At 42.1% G+C, this 18,665-nt stretch overlaps 1 protein-coding gene across 1 annotated transcript in view; it reads left to right on the top strand.

Moving 5' to 3' along the window:
• GABRA4 (gamma-aminobutyric acid type A receptor subunit alpha4) overlaps positions 1-15,350 on the top strand; it is a 51,914-nt gene extending 36,564 nt beyond the window's left edge. Inside the window, exon 9 of the mRNA XM_076336197.1 lies at positions 431-15,350. Coding sequence (XP_076192312.1) covers positions 431-964 — 534 coding nt within the window. The 3' untranslated portion in view covers positions 965-15,350. The remainder of the gene's footprint in view (positions 1-430) is intronic.
• The last annotated feature ends 3,315 nt before the right edge of the window (positions 15,351-18,665 follow it).

Below are 18,665 nucleotides of genomic sequence, written 5' to 3'. Positions count from 1 at the left end.
TTTCTGGAGATATGAAACAGAAGTAAACCATCATGGCTGGTAAGTTGTATCTAGAATGTTTTTATATCATCGGAGAAATAAGTAAACATCAGAGAATTTTGTTTTGAGCATGAGCCTGGAAAAAAACCCCAATGCTAACCCAAGAATCCTTAGCCTTGTGGTATTAAGTTTACATAGGTACCACATCACACGGAGTGTGATGCATCAGATGTGTTCACCCTGGTATTCCAGCCACAGGTAAAAGGAACTCTTGTTTATCACTTTATATGCTATTAAATCTATTATCATGAGCATGCGGTATCTTTGTGCTTCAGGATCAAGCTACTGGTTATATTTGTGAGTAGTATTCTGATAGTGCTTGGTTATAAAGTTTCCATCGCTTCTGTTTAGTCGTTCTTAAAACAAATAGTATTTTTTTTTAACTTTGCAGAGTACAGATGCCAATTCAAATGTGAGGAAAAGAACGAATGCCACAGTACAGTCCGAAGCTGATGGTGGGAGCCGAATTGACACAAGGCACAGCTCCATCCAGCCTCCCTCTGTAGCTCAGGGGTCTTCTGACATTACATCCCACTCCCTTTCTGCATCAAGTCCCAACCCTTTCACACGCATCAATGCATCAGAGACATTATCTTCTGCAAGAGCTACCCCTCCAGCTCCTCCTTCTACCCCAATTTTAACTGGATTTGTATCCCAGCATGCCACAGCTGGATCCCCTTCCATTCAGCACTTGCTTGGATCTAGACTGGAGCAGATTCAGACCATCACACCTAATACGTTAGGAGCATCTGCAAAGCCATCTGCTGTCACACCACCTGCTCCCCCCGCCTCCCACTCTGGCACGAGTAAGATAGACAAATATGCACGCATTTTATTTCCTGTTACCTTCGGAGCATTTAACATGGTCTACTGGGTGGTGTATCTATCCAAGGATACCATGGAAAAATCAGAAAGTCTAATGTAGTTTTGCTGCTATGTAGTAGTTCCTAAATTATACTCACATTTGATGCAGAGTTTCTTCTTCTGAAACTATTTAAAAAGGTCAATAATTCTTATTTATAAAAGCTGTGTGCTACTTTCCCATTGTAAAGGCTGGAGTTATTGGGGATAATCAGTTAACTCCTACCAGAGTAATGGGTAACAGATTTGTCTTCCTCCCTTCAGCTAGCAGTGAACCGTCACTCTCTTCAGACAGACTACTCTGGCTACACAGAACTTGCCTTTGGGAGGAACATGCACCCCAAACAAATCAAAGGCAGAGGTGCACAGCTGTGCAGTGGAACACATCTTGACTGCTAGGAATACGCATGTTGATTATTATAAATCCCTGAGGCACCCAGCACTGCTGTCCGGACACAGCATTGCATTCTCGGAGTGCAAGGTCCATGTCCTGAATATTTTGACAGTGCTTGCTAGAAAAGGACTTTCCCTGCTAGATTAAAATTGGCAGAATGGGGGAAAGAAAATGAACAGTGGAAAAAGAAAAGAGAGTCCAGCCTGGGAGACTCCAGAAAAGTTATGCAAAGGAGTCGTAGAGCTCCGTATATTTTTACTAAGCATTATTTTGTGTTGCAACCTGGGAAATTCTCACGCCAAAATAAGAATGAGTGAACCTTGTAAAATCCGAAATCTGATTTAATTCTCAAAATTGGAGTTTTTTGTTTGGTAAGGTGATCTTAAGTGTGTGATTCTTCTTTGACCTTGCTGACCAGCTTGAGTGGATTTATTCCTAAATTACATCTGTTGTGGTAGGCGAGGACCAGGCCCACAACGTTCAACTTTTTATTTGAATTATTTGTTCTTTCTTTGGATGCTTTGGGGTTTGGGTTTTTTTTTATTTTTATTTTTTCCATATTTTTAAGTCACACTTCTCTGATTTCCTTTGAACACGTATTCCCCCCCTTATATAATGTTTGAGTCAAGTTAAATTTTCAACACAGTTTTAAAAGTGGCTTCAAAATTAAGCAAAACCAGTTTTCCTGCACTTTGATGAGCGTGGCTATGGCACATCTTTGAGGGAATGAGAGACACCCTTTTGTGAAGGAATGCTGTGATGTAAATAAGAAAAGAAAGTTTCTAGGTGGAGCCTGGGGGAAAAAAGTTTATGATCCGTTTGTTTCTCTTAAACTATGGCATAGATAGGTGCTTTTCTCAGCAGCTCAAATTGCAATATGCAAGCAGGCAACTTTATTAAAGAATTGAGTAGTTTAAACCCGATAGAAATCTTGATCGGAAACATTCTTTTCACCAGAACGGGTGGAAGATATGCTGGCAATAAATCTGAAAATGTTTGTACAGATCCATCTGGCTAGGCAAATGGTTAGCATTTCTGTGCAGGTGACAAGTAAAAATCAAAGGCCAAATTCTCAGCTGTGATCTGGCTGTGCCTTTAAAGGGTCTGGACTAATCTTTAGCTTCAGATGATTGGAATAGCAGATTGGTAGCCTATTGTCAAAGTTTTATGCTGGGAGGCAGATCAGGTGAGTGTTGAATGGCTCTGTGCCCAGGTGATCAAGTGACTGATGGAGAGACCACAAGCAGCTGGTGTAATTGAGGACATGCATGAGACTGCCCTAGTCTATGTTGGGACAAGAATCAGAGTAAGACGACCCCATAACGGTGAAAAACTATGACTGTGTCTCTGTGCCTTTTTCTGTCTCTCCAAACCTTTTAGCCAGTTCATGGCTGAGAATCTGACCTTTAACTTATGGGACCTGGGAGACTGCAAGGGATGCACACTACAGCATGTAGTGTGGATCCCAGGCTGCTATTTCATGTATAGCATTGGACTGTTGATGATAGAATGCACAGGATGTGGGAATGTCTTACATGACTTTATTATGATGTAGTGATATAAACAGTTACCTTCGTCTTTTTTTATTTAAGTGATGCTCTCAGAAGGCCAGGTATGGTCCTTTTCTTTTTGTCTTTTACATGTAGAAGAAGTCTGAGGTTACAACACTCCTTAGAAAACCATTACACATGCTGTAGCACAGAACTGGAAATGGACTACCCATGCAAGGTGTCTAACTGCAGCAGTTTGCATCTTTGGATGTATCTCTAGTTGCTGAAGCTGTTTCTTCCCTAATCTGGTCACATTATTGCAGATTGCCGGAATAGAAGATAGTATACAAGAGATTGTTTATTTATTTTGTTAAGCCAGAAGAAACAAAGCTAATCCTCTGGCAATTATTGATCATAATTGCACAAATGATAAAATTTTTCAAGTATGAAGTATTTCTAGTATGAAGAACAATGGCCTTCCGTTGAGAACCTAGTGTTTGTGCCAGAAGGTACTGAAATTACTCTTTGCTTTCCTCTATGATGAAAACCAAGGATGTTTTCTCTCAGGCAGAGCTTTAATCGATTCACTAGAAACAGCTGCCTCTTCCTTCCATCCATCCCTGTATACTGACTGTATAATCAGCTTTTTCAGTGCATTGTTCAGTAGGATCAACACTGGTTCAGGCTATTTGACCAAGATCGATCTAAATGTGTTACTTGGATTCATTTGTAGTTCCTGTTTCATTTTAAAGACTTATAAGGAGGAAAAAGGGATTGCAAAAATTAATAGATTCCAAATATTTATTTCTATACTTCGATTTTGGAAGAAATTTTTAATGATACCACAGAAAAAAAGAATCTATTTTTAATCTGTCGGTGTATTTCTGAAGTACCTTCCAACACTTGCATGCCTACGTTCAAAATGAGATATATAAAAAAAAAATCTCATTATGAGTCTAGGACTAATTTATTGTACTGTGTTACATTTTTGTGTTACAGCAGATGAAGAAATTACCGTAACTAGCTTTCCAAAGTACCTATGGACAATGCAAATAGGAATTTATTGTTAACAGTGGTTCTTCATTATATTTAATCTCCTTGTAGAGTGATCAGAAACAGTAAAGAGCCTGCAGTATACTCAGTAATACTGGCAGGTTCTGAGTGCTGTGTAATTCAGAAGCACAAACAAAAGCAGGAATATGCTAATTATAGTGGCCCAAATGTTCAACACCGCTAACTAAAATCCTAAGGGAGAATGTTGCAGGTGCCATTTCAGTGACCAAATGGCTTATTAGGGATGGGTTTGAGTGAGATGAACTCTACAGGAGGTATTTTTATTTTTTTTTCTGTTGGCTTTGTCGAACAATCTTTTTTTGACAGTGCCATAGTGATTTAAAACTAACCAAACACTTCTGATAGTTATCTCTATGAACAGGAAAGGAAACTGGATAGAAAGCCAAAAAACCTTACCAGGAAGCAGAGATAGATCTCCACTGAGTGCTGTTTCCTCGGAGACATTGTTACCAACAGCAAAACTCCCACAGATTGCAGTGATGCAGCCCCAACCACTAACGCAGTCATTTGAGAAAACCAGTTAAAAACTCAGTTCAGGAAGATTGCCTTCACAGGAACTGAAGTGTATTTTATAGTCAATTGTGAGCGAGGTCAAACTTCTATCAGCCCACTATTAACAGGTTTCACTGCAATTGCGAAAATAACGAAGCCAAGCAAGGTGGCAAACCTAGACCCCAGCCCTCCATGGTGACCCGAGCTCTTGGAGCTCACCAGCAGAACTGGAGTCTGTTTCTCCTCCTATAACATGGACTTGTCTCCATCAAATGATGTTGGTGGCGCATTTCTTCTCCCACGTGTCTTTTAAGGGGAAAAAAGTAGACTTTGTAAACTGTTTAGTCATCCACTCTATATTACCCTGTGATCAGGCAAGTAGACCATATGATAATTGAATGAAAGAGGTAAATAATTTAATAAGGAACATGATTAGAGCTTTTCTGTTAACAGGAGCTAAAAGTTACTGATTACAGAGTGTTCAAGCGTAGCCTTTGGCATCTCATAATTTTCATCATTCAGGATGGACCTTGCAAAAAATTGGGGAAACCAAGTAACTGTATTTAATAGGATTTAACCAGTATTTCTACAGAAAAGTGAATGAACTCAGCTTTTCAATATGCACAGAATAGGGTCTCCTTCAACTTTCTCTCGTACCTCCTGTATATCATTTGGCCGCAGTGTACCTTATGCTGTAGTACAGTGTCTGTGTGCCATGTGAGAACATCAGAGCATACAGTGTATATTTATCCAGTTTATCCAAAGCCTAACATTCCCATCTCCCTTGTGCTATTGGAAATGGAGGGAAGGCCAGAATGGAAGAAATGACCACACAGGTTGTGTAAGAGACACATATTGGCCACCTGGGACACTTTCCCATAGATGCTACAGGAGATTTCCTAAGAGAATCTCTCTCAGTGTGAGAAGCTGGAGCACGGTTTCTGCTGTAGCACACTCTCCCCCCAAATCCCCAAAGCTTCCAAGAGATCTGTTTAGAAAGCAGAGTAGATCACGGACTTTGCACACCGGGCTCCAGAACTTTCGCTTGACCCAAAATATTTAGGAGGAAAGAAATTTTGGTGAGTTTTTCCTTGTCTTCCTGGGACTTGCCAGTAGCACTTGACTGCAGTAAAATAGATCGGCGTTGTGTGGCTAGCACTGTTGCGAATTGCAATACAGACAGCTGACAAAAATTTGCCCTCGGTTTTATTTAATCCTAACATTGAGTAACAGATTAGGAAAATGGCAGCTGTAGTGTTGAGAAGCCTAGGTGAAGTATAATGTTTACTGATGATATGGATAAAGCCAAGGATGATCAAAGTTGTAGAAGTATTACAGAACTGCAGAACTACGCGGCAGTAAGTTTGCGGCAGGTCAGTGGGAAGTGGGGAGAATAGGAGGTGCTTCTCTTCATAGTCTGAGAAACATAAAGCAGTACAACATGAAGTTGGAGGAGCAAAACTCTATAAATAAAATTTTTTACTCAGTGAAAATCCAAAGGGTAAATAGCCTTATGGAGGTCAGTATTAACCACCACCCCTCCCAAACCCCAAAAAACTAGGAAAAAATCCAGGAAAAAAGAAACCAGTTAATTAACAATAGCATCTTTTCTCCCCAAATATATTTTTTATTTTTTCAAGACCTTATATTTCTTTGACTGTGTGATTCCAAGGTAAGTTAGTTATATTGTTGTAAGGACCTGTACAGGTATTTGCTGAAATCAATGTGTTTTTCATTGACTTCAATGCACTTTAAACAGGAAGTTTACTGGAAGGAAAAATGCACCATTTTGAAACAGTCTGATATGCATTAATTTGTACAGTCTTCATTTGTAGGTCTCTCCTCAGAGTCAAGATGTAGCTTTTTTGGGGAATATGAGTGTGGTGAGCAGTTTCAGCATGTTCTGAGTAAATCAGACTTTGAAAGTAAGTTTTTGCCACATCCCAAGCAAGTGAGAGTAGTGTGAAGTACAGAGCACTCTGAAAAGATCTCTCTTTGCTAATGTTATTACTGTGTTCTTAACTGGAGGGAATGAAAAATGCTATTATTGTAAAATTGGTAGAATTTATAAAACATACTTTGTTTTCGCATGAATTAGACAATGCAGTAGGTATTTATGTCAGAGTTGACTAGCATTGCCTTCTAGTCCGTAACTTCTACAAATATCTCATAGACTTTCTTATGCTTTTTATATTATTCTGCTAGAAAGGACTTCAAAGCAAACCAGTAACTATCCACTGCAGTTCACCACATTTTTTGGTCACAATTCTATTTTCATTTTCTTGTGCTAGAGAAACTGAGAGCGTGATGGCTTCTTTAAAATAAAAATAACAGCAGCAAAAATAAAAAGCCTTGGAGATTCCCTTTTAGAAAACCATCCAAACTCCCATCAATTATTGAATGCTCTTTTTAAATAATAGCATAGTGTTAGCATTTAAAAATACTAATGTGATTGCAGCCTGGATACATATATATATATATATGTATCCATTCAAATAATACGAATTCCCTGAATTGTGAGGAAGGCAGGCTTAAGACGCACTTGCAAGCAGTCTTGTTTTGAAAGAGTACTTTTCTGGATGGAAAGCACTGTGTGAGGTAGGTATTTTTTTATTATCTTCATCTCTCTTTTTTTCAAGAAAAAGATCCCAAGGAAAAATACAGTACTACTGCATTAACCCTCAACTAGTACAGAGGTCTAGGTTATTTCCTGCTGGTGGTCTTGCTGTTGTTGATCTCCTTCAACATTTGCTGTGTGTTTTTGTGAAAGTTGTATCCACGTTGCTGTTAACTGACATAGCACCTTACGGATGATCTGATGGCATAAAGAAGCATTTAAAGAAATAATCATTATTTGTGAATATGTTTTCATCCGTGGAAGAAACTTAACTGGAGGTTGGTAGAAGAAGCAGGTGACAGTATGAAGCGCTCAGCTGGACTTCTGAGCTCGATGCATTACAAAATTTAGTCGAGTGCTGCTCTGTCTTGTCTCATCATCCTGTGCTGGTGGCTCATCTCCATGGTAAGTAAAGATGCACAAGAATGGAGGACTCAGAAGTCAAGAACATGTACAAGTATTTCTTCAAAGTGCTTTCAAAGTATGAGATAGTTAACCTCATTCCTAACAGTAACTTCACAGTCTGCTTTACATTTGCAAGCTTGAAAATCTCCTGTTCTGCTAGGATGTACTAGGTCATCAAATGAATAATAACATACTTTCATAAATAGATGATTCTGTATGTACATGCATTTCACTTTTTATTAATTTGTGGCAACATTCTCTGGCACCAGACCAGTGGTGGAGATTTGAGGAGTTTCAGGTAACCAGAGTTCTTGTAGAATTATATGAAAATATCATTTTGTTTCATAGATGCATGCCTTTGCAAATCCATACCAGCAGCACATTCATGGTGGAAATGAATCCACTTGTGCAAAATTCTGGCCTTGAATATGTAACCCATATTTGAAGGGCTCATGAAGCATATTGTGCAGGGCAGGACTCAGCGCATGTTTGCTGTAAGAGCCTTCTGGATTGGAGCTGGCTTATGTCATGCCATCCTCTGAAGCAGTCTGCACCAGACAGACCACAAGCAGAATCCATGTTGATTGTTTGGTTTGGTTTGGTTTGGTTTGGTTTGGTTTTGTCTTTTTAAAGACCATGATTACTCCACCGTAAAACTGTATTACTGCTGAATGTAGCGCTCCCACCTTCTTTCTTGCTGTCTTGCTTTGTGTGGGGAGAAGTATTTGTGTGGTCGTGGTGAGCTGGCTGAAATTACTTGTCTAGCTCAAAACCAACTTTGTCTTGTTGTCTTTTGGCTAGCTAGTAGCCAGTGGGATCAGTTCTCTGATCTGGCTCCCTGTCTTAGTGCTGGTACAAAGGAGGTGGTGAGGAGGCTGGGATTGATGTTTTGAGCTGGGTTAAAGCTGGTGTGAAACCACAGCCTGAGGATTCTCATCCTGCCTCTGCTGGCCTTGAAACAGAGGCTCTTTCAGGCTTTTTCGAACCTCAGGTGCCCTCTGTAGTCATTTTTCCTCCACAAAGGTGAATTTGTGAATTACATCAATGACAAATAATGGAGAAAAAAATATAAGCAGGCCAGAATTTATGAAAGAGCCCAAATCAATAAAGTTATTTGAAGAGAGAGAAAAAGAAGAGAAGGGAAAACATGAGTAAGGATGAAAAATTTAGTTTCTTGCTACCAAGCAGTTATTTTAAGATACGTCCTATTAGAGGTACTAGAACAGCATCTGGCAGGAAACAGCCTAGAAATAATTATTTCTTCATTATAAGTATAATGAGAAAGTAATAAGTTGCTAATGTCCTTTTAGAAACATGTGTTCCATTGAAGTTGTTTTCATTAAAAAAAGGGTATTTTCGTCGTCAGCCAGAAAGAATTAGGAGGCAGAATGGTAAGGGAAAAAGATTGAGTTTTATTAAGTATTATTGTTTCCCTCTGTTTTAGAGTATTTCTCAACCAAAAATGTAACCAGTAACTTTTTTGATCTTTCTGGGACTCCATATATTTGATTTTCAGTAATGAAGCACTTTGAAACTTTTAACATTTAACTTGCTTTATGTTTAAGAGACTGAATACAGAACTTGCTGCCTTTGATTTAATTCAGTTATAGAAGGACGGGGGGGGGGGAAAAAGAAAAAAGCTTTCATTACACTAACAGCCAGTGTTTGGAAGTATCATGCTTTCCTACTAAATCCGAAGACTTCATTCCTGTACCTGAATTCATGGGAGCTTTTTAGTGCTGAGCATTTCTGATAATCCTGTCAATAATACAGCTTGTGGGCTGCGGCTGCCTTTAAAGTAGACATGTCTGAAAATGTACATCCACAACCTCGGCACTTGCACAACGTGGATCCTGTGAAAGGTAAAGATGCGTTTGTAACCCACCGTATGGGTGCATGAGAGCTGTTATGTTGCTGATGTGGGAGAAGGTAGGAATCTGTGGTCAGAAATAGAGGGGAGGAAGGAGGGTGAGACTGCCTCTTTCAGAGACAATGAAGATCTTATGTTGGATTAAGCCACTTATGAAAATGCCCCCTAAACTCTTTTCCAAGTAGGCAGCTTAGGCACCAGCTGAGTGCAATGTGGAATTCAACACCAACTGTGAATCCTGCCTGAGGATCAGCACAGTTAATCTGTCCTAAGGTTTTTGATGCCGTGACTAGAAGACTGGAAAGATGTGAGCTAGCAGCTGCTGCCAGCTGGGGTGCATCCATGTTGCTGTGTGTCCAGGCTGTACTGTGGGGCATCAGAATCCTTGGAGCCCTGGGGGTGGGATGGAAAATGCTTTCTTGGAGTACAAAATAGGACAGACTGAAGCTGAAGAAAACTCTTCCTTCAGCTCTGCACTGCTGATACTGTAACAGCACTGAACATCCCAAAGGAGGACCAAGGTGTATTGCAGACTTGTCTTCTCCTTGCATGTCTGCTAAATGTTCTGATATGGAGAGTGGTGGGAGTGACGAGTACATGTATGGTAATGAAACACAGCATGCTTAGTGCTGCTGCCTGGTAAGTACCCACAGTCTCATGCCAGCAGTTTGTGGGCCTTCCCAGAAGCAGAACTGCATCACCGATTTTTTTGTAGGTATAGTTATTAAGCCCCTACCACTTCTCCTGTAGCTTAAACATTGGAAAAGGGGTTTTCTCTTTGACACTCATTTCTCCATATTGTTGTGTATTTGTGAAGAAGAAAATCAAGCTGAATTTCTCTAGTTTTGTTTTTTTAAAAAAATAAAGAGGTTTCCTCACCTACACACATGGAAATCACAAGCTCAGTTGCAAACTTGGGGAAGGTAGCGAACACTTCTAAGCCAACTTCAGGAGAATCTCTTTGATTATTAAAAAGACAGCTTTTGTTTTCAAATAAAATCTCTCATTTGGAGAGTATTCAGTTACAACTTTTTAAATGAGCTGTAGTTTATCACCATATTTTCTCTGTACTGAAAATGTGAATTTTATTTGTAGCCATTTCACTTAGGAAGGCAAGACACAATGAATGTATGTGGGTTTTCTGTTAAGCTAGTTAATATATGTCATGGTGGGAAAGATGCTTAGCCGTGTGATATTCAGTAGTGCTGTGGTTTAACCCCAGCCGGCAACTAAGCACCACACAGCTGCTCACTCACTCCCCCCACCTCCCCGGTGGGATGGGGGAGAGAATCGGAAGGGTAAAAGTGAGAAAACACGTGGGTTGAGATAAAGACAGTTTAATAAGTAAAGGAAAAGCTGCGTGCGCAAGCAAAGCAAAACAAGGAATTCATTTGCTCCTTCCCATCGGCAGGCAGGTGTTCAGCCATGTCATCTCCAGGAAAGCAGGGCTCCATCACACGTAACGGTTACTTGCGAAGACAAAATGCCATCACTCCGAACGTCCCCCCCTTCCTTCTTCCCCCAGCTTTATATGCTGAGCATGACGTCACATGGTATGGAATATCCCTGTGGTCCGTTGGGGTCAGCTGTCCCGGCTGTGTCCCCTCCCAGCTTCTTGTGCACCCCCAGCCTGCTCGCTGGTGGGGTGGGGTGAGAAGCAGAAAAGGCCTTGACGCTGTTTAAGCACTGCTCAGCAATAACGAAAACATCTCTGTATGATCAACACTGTTTCCGGCACACGTCCAAAACATAGCCCCATACTAGCTACTATGAAGAAAATTAACTCTATCCCAGCCAAAACCAGCACATTCTCCACCCCTTATTCCACACTTCCATACTATTTATGTCATGCTCAGGTCTCGCACTATCCAGTACATCCTCATTACCCACCACCAGCCTTCCCATCCTTTGATATAATACACAGATATCATTCCCTTAGTCTGTGGACCACCCCTGTAAAATGTCTGTGAAATGTCCATAAATGTCCACAAAATGTCCATTGAGTTCATTTAGTCCATAACTTTGGGCTCCATCTGTTATGGTGGTCACTCAGGACAGGAGAGGTGGTGCGTTGCACGGAGTTATTGGGCACCAAAGCCAGCCCAGGTCAGGTCACTGCTGCTCTTGCACTGCTTCTTGTAAGGCTTCTCCTCCATTGGTTTGGGTGGTTCCTGCTATAGTAATTCCTATAACATGCAACTCAGATCATGGGTTACAATAATTTAAAGGTATTTCCATTACAATCTCCACCCCGGTCCCTTTGGACCAGACCATCAGGTTTAACATTGCAATGAACTCCTCCCCTTGCCCCTGCTCCGGCTTGGCCTTATCCAGAGACTGCAGTCCCTTAGGGGTGTACCTGCTCCAAGTGGAGCCTTATCTAGAGCCACAGTCTCTCCAGGGGTATACCTGCTGTGGCATGGACTTATCCACAGCCACAGTTGCTTTGAGGTGCACCTGTTCCAGCATGGCCTTCTCCGTGGGCCACAATGCCTTCAGAGGTATACCTGCTCCAGCGTGACCTTACCCACAGCCACAGTCCCTTCAGAAGTAAACCTGCTCCAACATGGCCTTACCCATGGCTGCAGTCCCTCCAGGGGTGTACCTGCTCTGTCATGGGCTTATCCATGGTCACACGCTTTGAGGTGCTCCAGCATGACCTCATGCACAGCCACTGATGCTCTAAGGTGTACCTGCTGCAGCATGGACTTATCCACAGCCACAGGTGCTTCGAGGTGTACCTTCTCCAGTGTGGACTTATCCTTGGCCACAATCCCTTCAGCGATGTACCTGCTGCAGCACAGACACGACCACAGCAACAGAAGCTTCAAGATGTACCTGCTCTGGCATGGGCTTATCCACAGCCGCAGATGCTTTGGGGTGTCCTGCTCCCACGTGGACTCATTCACAGGTCACAGTCCCTTTGACTCGAGTTCACACTGGAGTTCCAGCCTGTCCCTGGAACACAGCAGCACAGAAACAGCAGCGATGCCCTGGCCATCTGCCAGCCCAGGCACATCGCCATTGCTGTTCTCAAAATGTACCCAGGTGCAGCAGAGTAAGATAAGCAGTACAGCAAAAGCAAAAAGCAGCCACTAATGAGCGCTAGACTCTAATGTACAGTAAGGCAAGCAAGCCCCATGGCAAGCACAGAAGCCTGCCGATTAATAGCTAAACAGCAATAACAGCTATAAATTCGATCTAGCACGTTCCCATCAAATCTGTCGTTATCTCAAGCCCTTCGAGCCCCACATTGGATGCCAAAAAGGACTGTTGTGGTTTTACCCCAGCCGGCAATGCAGCACCACACAGCTGCTCACTCACTCCCCTGCAGTGGGATGGCGGGGAGAGAATCGTAAGGGTAAAAGTGAGAAAACTCGTGGGTTGAGAAAAAGACAGTTTAATAAGTAAAGGAAAAGCTGCGTGCGCAAGCAAAGCAAAGCAAGGAATTCATTCACTCCTTCCCATCGGCAGGCAGGAAAGCCATCTCCAGGAAAGCAGGGCTCCATCACGCGTAACTGTTACTTGGGAAGACAAAGCCATCACTCCAAACGTCCCCCCCTTCCTTCTTCTTCCCCCAGCTTTATATGCTGAGCATGACGTCACATGGTATGGAATATCCCTGTGGTCCATTGGGGTCAGCTGTCCTGGCCGTGTCCCCTCCCAGCTTGTGCACCCCCAGCCTGCTCGCTGGTGGGGTGGGGTGAGAAGCAGAAAAGGCCTTGACTCTGTGTAAGCACTGCTCAGCAGTAATGAAAACATCCCTGTGTTATCAACACTGTTTTCAGCACAAATCCAAAACATAGCCCTGTACTAGCTACTATGAAGAAAATTAACTCTATACTAGCCAAAACCAGTACAAGTAGCCATTTCATAAATACATGGATTGTATTTTTTTTCTTTGGAGAATGTGAAGATCATACGTAAAGAGAAGGTGGGAGAATTTTGTAGAGATATTTAAAAAGGCTACTTCTAACTTCCTATCTGGATATTATATGCATAAATATAGTGAAATCAGATAAGAGAAAATACATGAGTAAAAGAAAAGACCTTCTTTGATCTTCACGCTCTCAATTGTTCTTACTAAGTACGCGAGTTAACAGCTTCCCTATACACTTCCAGGTTTTCCCTCTGCTGTGCCATGGGGGAAGTGCAGAAGGCAACGCCTTTTCAAACAAGACCTAGGAATTTTTAGGTTCAGTTCATCAGTCCGGTCAGGAGGGCACTCGGTCAGTGCTGGCCTTGCTGAGCTAGGAACGTGGTTTCATAGATCTAAATTTAGTCCTGATGGAGCAATCTGTTCAGCAGGAGAAGGTATCCCAGTTCTGGGTAAGAACAGCTGAGGCTGGAGACCATTAGGCATTTTGCTGAGGTAAGACGTGAGAGTTGAATTAGGCTTAAGAGCTGCTCATTAGCTATTTAAAAACCGCTACGTGTACAATCTAAAAACATGCTTCAGCGTGTTCTGCTACTTTTGCAGTGTTTTGATTCATTCCGGACCAGTCCATGGCTTTGCTCCCTCGGCTGAGGTGGGGGGCGGTGGCTGCTGGGACGGTGCGGGATTCGCGCGCCTTCCCCTTGGCTGCGGGCTGTCTCTGCGCTGAGCATCACCAGGGTGGACAGCAGAGCCTGGGCAGGGAGAGGGCATGTGCCCATGCCAGTGGCAGATAAAACCTGACAGTCAAGCAGCGGGGTGCAGCGTGGGTAGGGCTGGAGTACTGAAGCAGTGGTCTTTAAAAATTGTTGTGTGGGTTTCAAGAGCCAGTGTTAGTGCAGTGGCATAAAGCACTTTGGATGCTTGAAATACATGTCAGTTGTAGAGCAGACAAAAGATTTTCTGGTTTCTAGATTTTCTGGATAAGTGCTAGCACTGCCAGCCCGCTTGTGCTGTGTGCTGCTGTGGCAAGGACCATTTGACTTGGATGTATGTGGGGAGTGTTGCATCACTAGCAAATATACATAGCAGCAACAGTATGTTAAAAGCCTGGCTGCAGGCACAGTATTTACTTGCTGGTCATGAGTAAATAAGCCCCCTAATAATTGCCTCAAGTTGCTGTTTCTCCTTACCTTTACCTACTGCCCTTGCACCCTGTGAATCCTGCCAGTTCTGATATGCCAAATTGCTGAGGCACTTCCGTAAGCTGTTAAAATCGGTCCATCTAACAAATGACGTGGAACATCCTTTCTCTTGCTCTCTCCACTCACAGTGGTCAGAGGCAGGCTGGGAGATACTAACTTCTGTGCTAATTCAAAGTGTAATAGCTGTACTACCTGAGGAACCAAAAGAAAAAGGGAATTTCTACATGATGTGCAGCAGCTGCTGTAGCTCTGTCATTTTTAAGCTGAAAAAAGTAAAAAGCAAGAAGATGGTATTTACTGGTATTTTAATTAACTGTAAGCTTTTCTTTTCCTGTGAAGCCCTGTCCATTGCAACCAAAGCATTTGGGTTTAAGCTTAGACATTGTAAGGAATACTCCCAGTGAAAAATATGAAGCTTTTTGAAGTATTTTTATCTTTGTTTTCTGTAAAAGCTGTGGCATGCAGAAAATACACACTAAAGCAGCATAGTAGAAATGCTTCTTTAACACCCTCTTAGGAAAGTCCTAAATCCCCTAATGTCTCTGTCAATAATTTACGACTTCTGCAATATGTGACTCTCCTAGATGCATGTTGCAAGAGTTTCTGTGCCATGCCAAATTCTGATGTTTATCCCTTTGTATTGACTCATACACGGGGAAAAACTGAAAGGAAATCAAAGCAAGGGAAGCCTTGGAGTTGAATTCTTTTACAGTATTCTTTGTGCACTTTTTTGTTGTATGGAACAATGTGGCTGGGACGATTGGAAGAATCAGAGGTTAACTAAATTATTTGAATGCATATATTCAATGCTGGTCACCTGACTATACTAACAAACTTAAAAGGTGGTTTGATAGCTGTCAACTTGTTTTGCTATTGTGCAGCTTAACTGTTACCTTCCTGTATTATGAACATCTATGTATTTGGAAAATAAATCCATCTTGCAAGAAAGATTGTGCAAAAAATTGTTCCTATTATACTCCAGTGTATATTGCTGATGTCAAATAAAATACAATTGTGAGAGTTCTTAAACAGTTGTCTTTCTACTTGTGGCCTGAAGCAGGAAAAGGAAGGAGTATAGTAAACTTCTTTGATATGGATCCCCCTGCAGTTATTGCTGGAACATTGATGTTAGCTAAATGATTCCATCAACCTGATGCTTTAGACATGAACAGATAAAGGGATGGATTTCATCAGCAATATGATGAATGATAATCTGTTGTATAATTTATTAAGATGGCACACCAGTCTACTGATGTATCATTGTCAAGATGTATCTCACTATGTTAACAAGCTAAAAGCTAAACAAATTACCTTGCCTCTCTCACAGCAGCAGAAACAAGTAATACACATACTAGCAGTGCCCACTTTATTCTCTCTCTTTTTTTTTTTTTTTAATGTTATTCCTGTGAGGTAATCTAACAGCACTTACTCCTTGCCTCACCTGCCAACAGGCCAGTTGTCAGCTGCTCTGCTTCTTTACATGACCTGAAGTGATTTTCTAATATTCTGTGCTTGGGCCTGGTAAAGCTTCCATGCATTAAAAGGCATAGACTTGCAAAAACTGTGTTTCAGTAAGGATGAAAAATACCTAGCAATAAATATGTGTAGAGAGACATGTATGGAGAAATCATTTCAGTATGTGTGGTGGCCCGTGCAAGGCAGGGAGCGGGGCACCCTCATTTCTTTTGCTGAGTGTGGCCAGGACCATCAAATCTTTTTGCAGGCTGAGATGAGAGCTGTCAGAACAGCTTACAGTGCTGCAAAGTGCTGTAATTGCCGCTTGCTTCAGGCACAGATGTTGATGCCAAGAAATCTGCCGTGTTTGACAACCATAGCTAGTTCATAGATTTGGGAGACTCTACATCCCTTTCTCCTGGCTTCTGTGGTTGTACTTTTTAAGCCTGATGCACAAATTAGTCATGTGTGCTGCTGCCACTTAATGCTCTATGGCATGATGCTACCCCACATCCCATGTTTTATTAATGGCACTTGTATTGATTAGGCAGGGAATTCTGCTATTAGGCTACAGATGAGGCCTGTTTAGCATCCAGGGAAAGCTGCCGTTGACTTCGGTGGATGCTGGGATCAGGTTTTATGCAAGTCAGAACTCCGGCTGCTGGTGGTGTAAGAGGAATTCAGTCTGCAGGCTGAAAGCAATTAGGAACTTTGCTCTGGGCCGGTGCAAAGCACCTCCTAAATTCATTTTTCATACCTCTTCATGTACTCGGGTGTGATTAGTGTTTCTTGAGAGCACTAGGGTCTGTTCCTCGTAGTTAGGAGCATGAGACTTCTGTTGTATGTATATCTTCAGTCTGAGTTGAAGGGAATTGAGCCTGGGTTTGCTGTCTGAGTGGTCTCACTGTGGGCCCATGAAAAATCTGGGATTCAGCTGGGAATAGGTGCTCTTGATTCCCATTAAAATGTTCTACTTTTATATGTAGTGCTTAGTACTTCTCATAAGACAAAAACTACAACTGAGGAGGACTCAGTTGGGGAAGTCAGGTTCCGGCTCTTTGCCTGCCACTGTCTTCTGCCCTTTTCCTCCTTCCTTTCTGCAGGGCTTGGTCTGACAGATGTATTCCGGGATGCTCTGTTGGAATGGTCCTGGAGAAGAGACAGGTAAATATGCTGTTATTTGAATAAAAAGACCTGGTCTCAAATGCTGAATATTGCTGTTCGTCTACTGAGGAAACTCTGACCTGGAATGCATTAAAGGTAAAACCAGCTCAGCCTGTTAGATCATCTGAGATGATAAGAGTAAAATTGTCTAGGAAACCAATCAGATGACAGCTCCAGGTATAAGTGAAGGAACACCTAGGAATGGGCTAGGTGTAACCCGCGTGGCGTAGCTTATGCTAGCAAGCGTCATGTCGGGATGACAGCCAGCGCAGGCACAGAGAGACAGGCAGTTGTATTGACTTCACCTTGGGAGAGAGCACAGCTGAGTGAGGCTAGAGGAGAAATTCAAGAGACAGGGTGAAGGGTAGTCCGAGTGTGAGAGCGGGAAGGAACCTAATAAGAGAGCAGGAAGGAACCTAATAACCTGATGTTATTAGATGAGGGAAGATGAAGGCAGGAGTTGACGTGATTAAGCCAGCAAGATTTAGAGAAATTATATATCAAAGGCTTGTTTTTCAACTTTGTTGGAACCTGAAAGTTAGTCTTTAAGAGGAGTAGAGGACTTATCTGTATTGCTGAGCTGCCTTTAATGATGGTGAAAGCCTTTGGACGGGAATTATGCTGCTGCCCCGAGGGATGGTGTGAAAGGAATCTTGCTGGAGAACTAGCAGGCGTGAAGCTGTTGGGACAAGATGCCAAAGGCATTCTAGGATGGGAAATGTGTCCAAGCTTACTCACTGGTATTTATTACAATTTTGGCTATGTTTCCTACATGGCTTTTTCTGTTTGCTCTGTGGAGATTTTTACTTTCTGAACTGAGAAAATTTCATTTCAAACTACAGAAAAGTCATTAAAAATGTATTGAAGTATTCTCTTTTTCAGATGACAAGAAGCTGAATAAAGAGCTACTCTGAAGTGTCGTGCACAGCATTAGGAGACAATGCCAAAACAACACAAACTACTCTGGGCTCCCCGGTGTTGTATCTACTTTTCTTTTTTAAACTGGTTACAGACTGAGGTACTTCTTATGTCCTTTTCTTTACTAGGCTAACAGTTAGAGCACTTGCTCATAAAAGACCTTCAAAGACTCCTGCCCATTTTACAAGGTGTATATAGATGCAAGTTCCCAGATGACATAAAATAACTGTAACCATAACGGTAACGTGAAGTAACCATAACCAGTGGGCCATTATAGCAAAGGAGAAACCCCATGAGGTCCCTTGAAGTGTACTAGAAGGTGTTTTGGTTCAGGAGTCTGTCCAGGATCTGGAGTGGGGAACGGTGCATGATTCAGTTGCTGGTTCAGGAGATAATTTCAGACACATTTTTCACAGTGTTTCTGGATCCCTTGTTTGAGGAACCTATACACCCAGGGAGCCTTAGCACCAGGTAACATTGTATGTGGAATGTGTGTAGACAGGTGTTAGAGTGCCTACAGATGTTGCTGGATTTAACCCTGAATACTGCTAAGATAGCAGCTATAAAGCAGTTTATGGACTTGCAACGTGGGAACTGAAATCAACTGAAGAGGCCCAAGTGTTACATGGATTGTATGGACACAGATCCAGCTATAGGAGGACTATTTTTCCCCAGGGACACAACCATCCTGTGAGCTCCACCCCAGCTTTGCAGCTAAATGTCATAGTGGTTTTGATACTTAGCTCAAAGAGAGACTTTGTGAGGGTGGAGGTAGCCAGTCAGAAATTAAATCAGCCCGATTATTTA

The sequence above is a fragment of the Aptenodytes patagonicus genome, chromosome 4 (genome assembly GCF_965638725.1).
Source record: "Aptenodytes patagonicus chromosome 4, bAptPat1.pri.cur, whole genome shotgun sequence".
Taxonomy (NCBI): Eukaryota; Metazoa; Chordata; class Aves; order Sphenisciformes; family Spheniscidae; genus Aptenodytes; species Aptenodytes patagonicus.
This window is presented reverse-complemented; position numbering and strand designations above follow the sequence as displayed.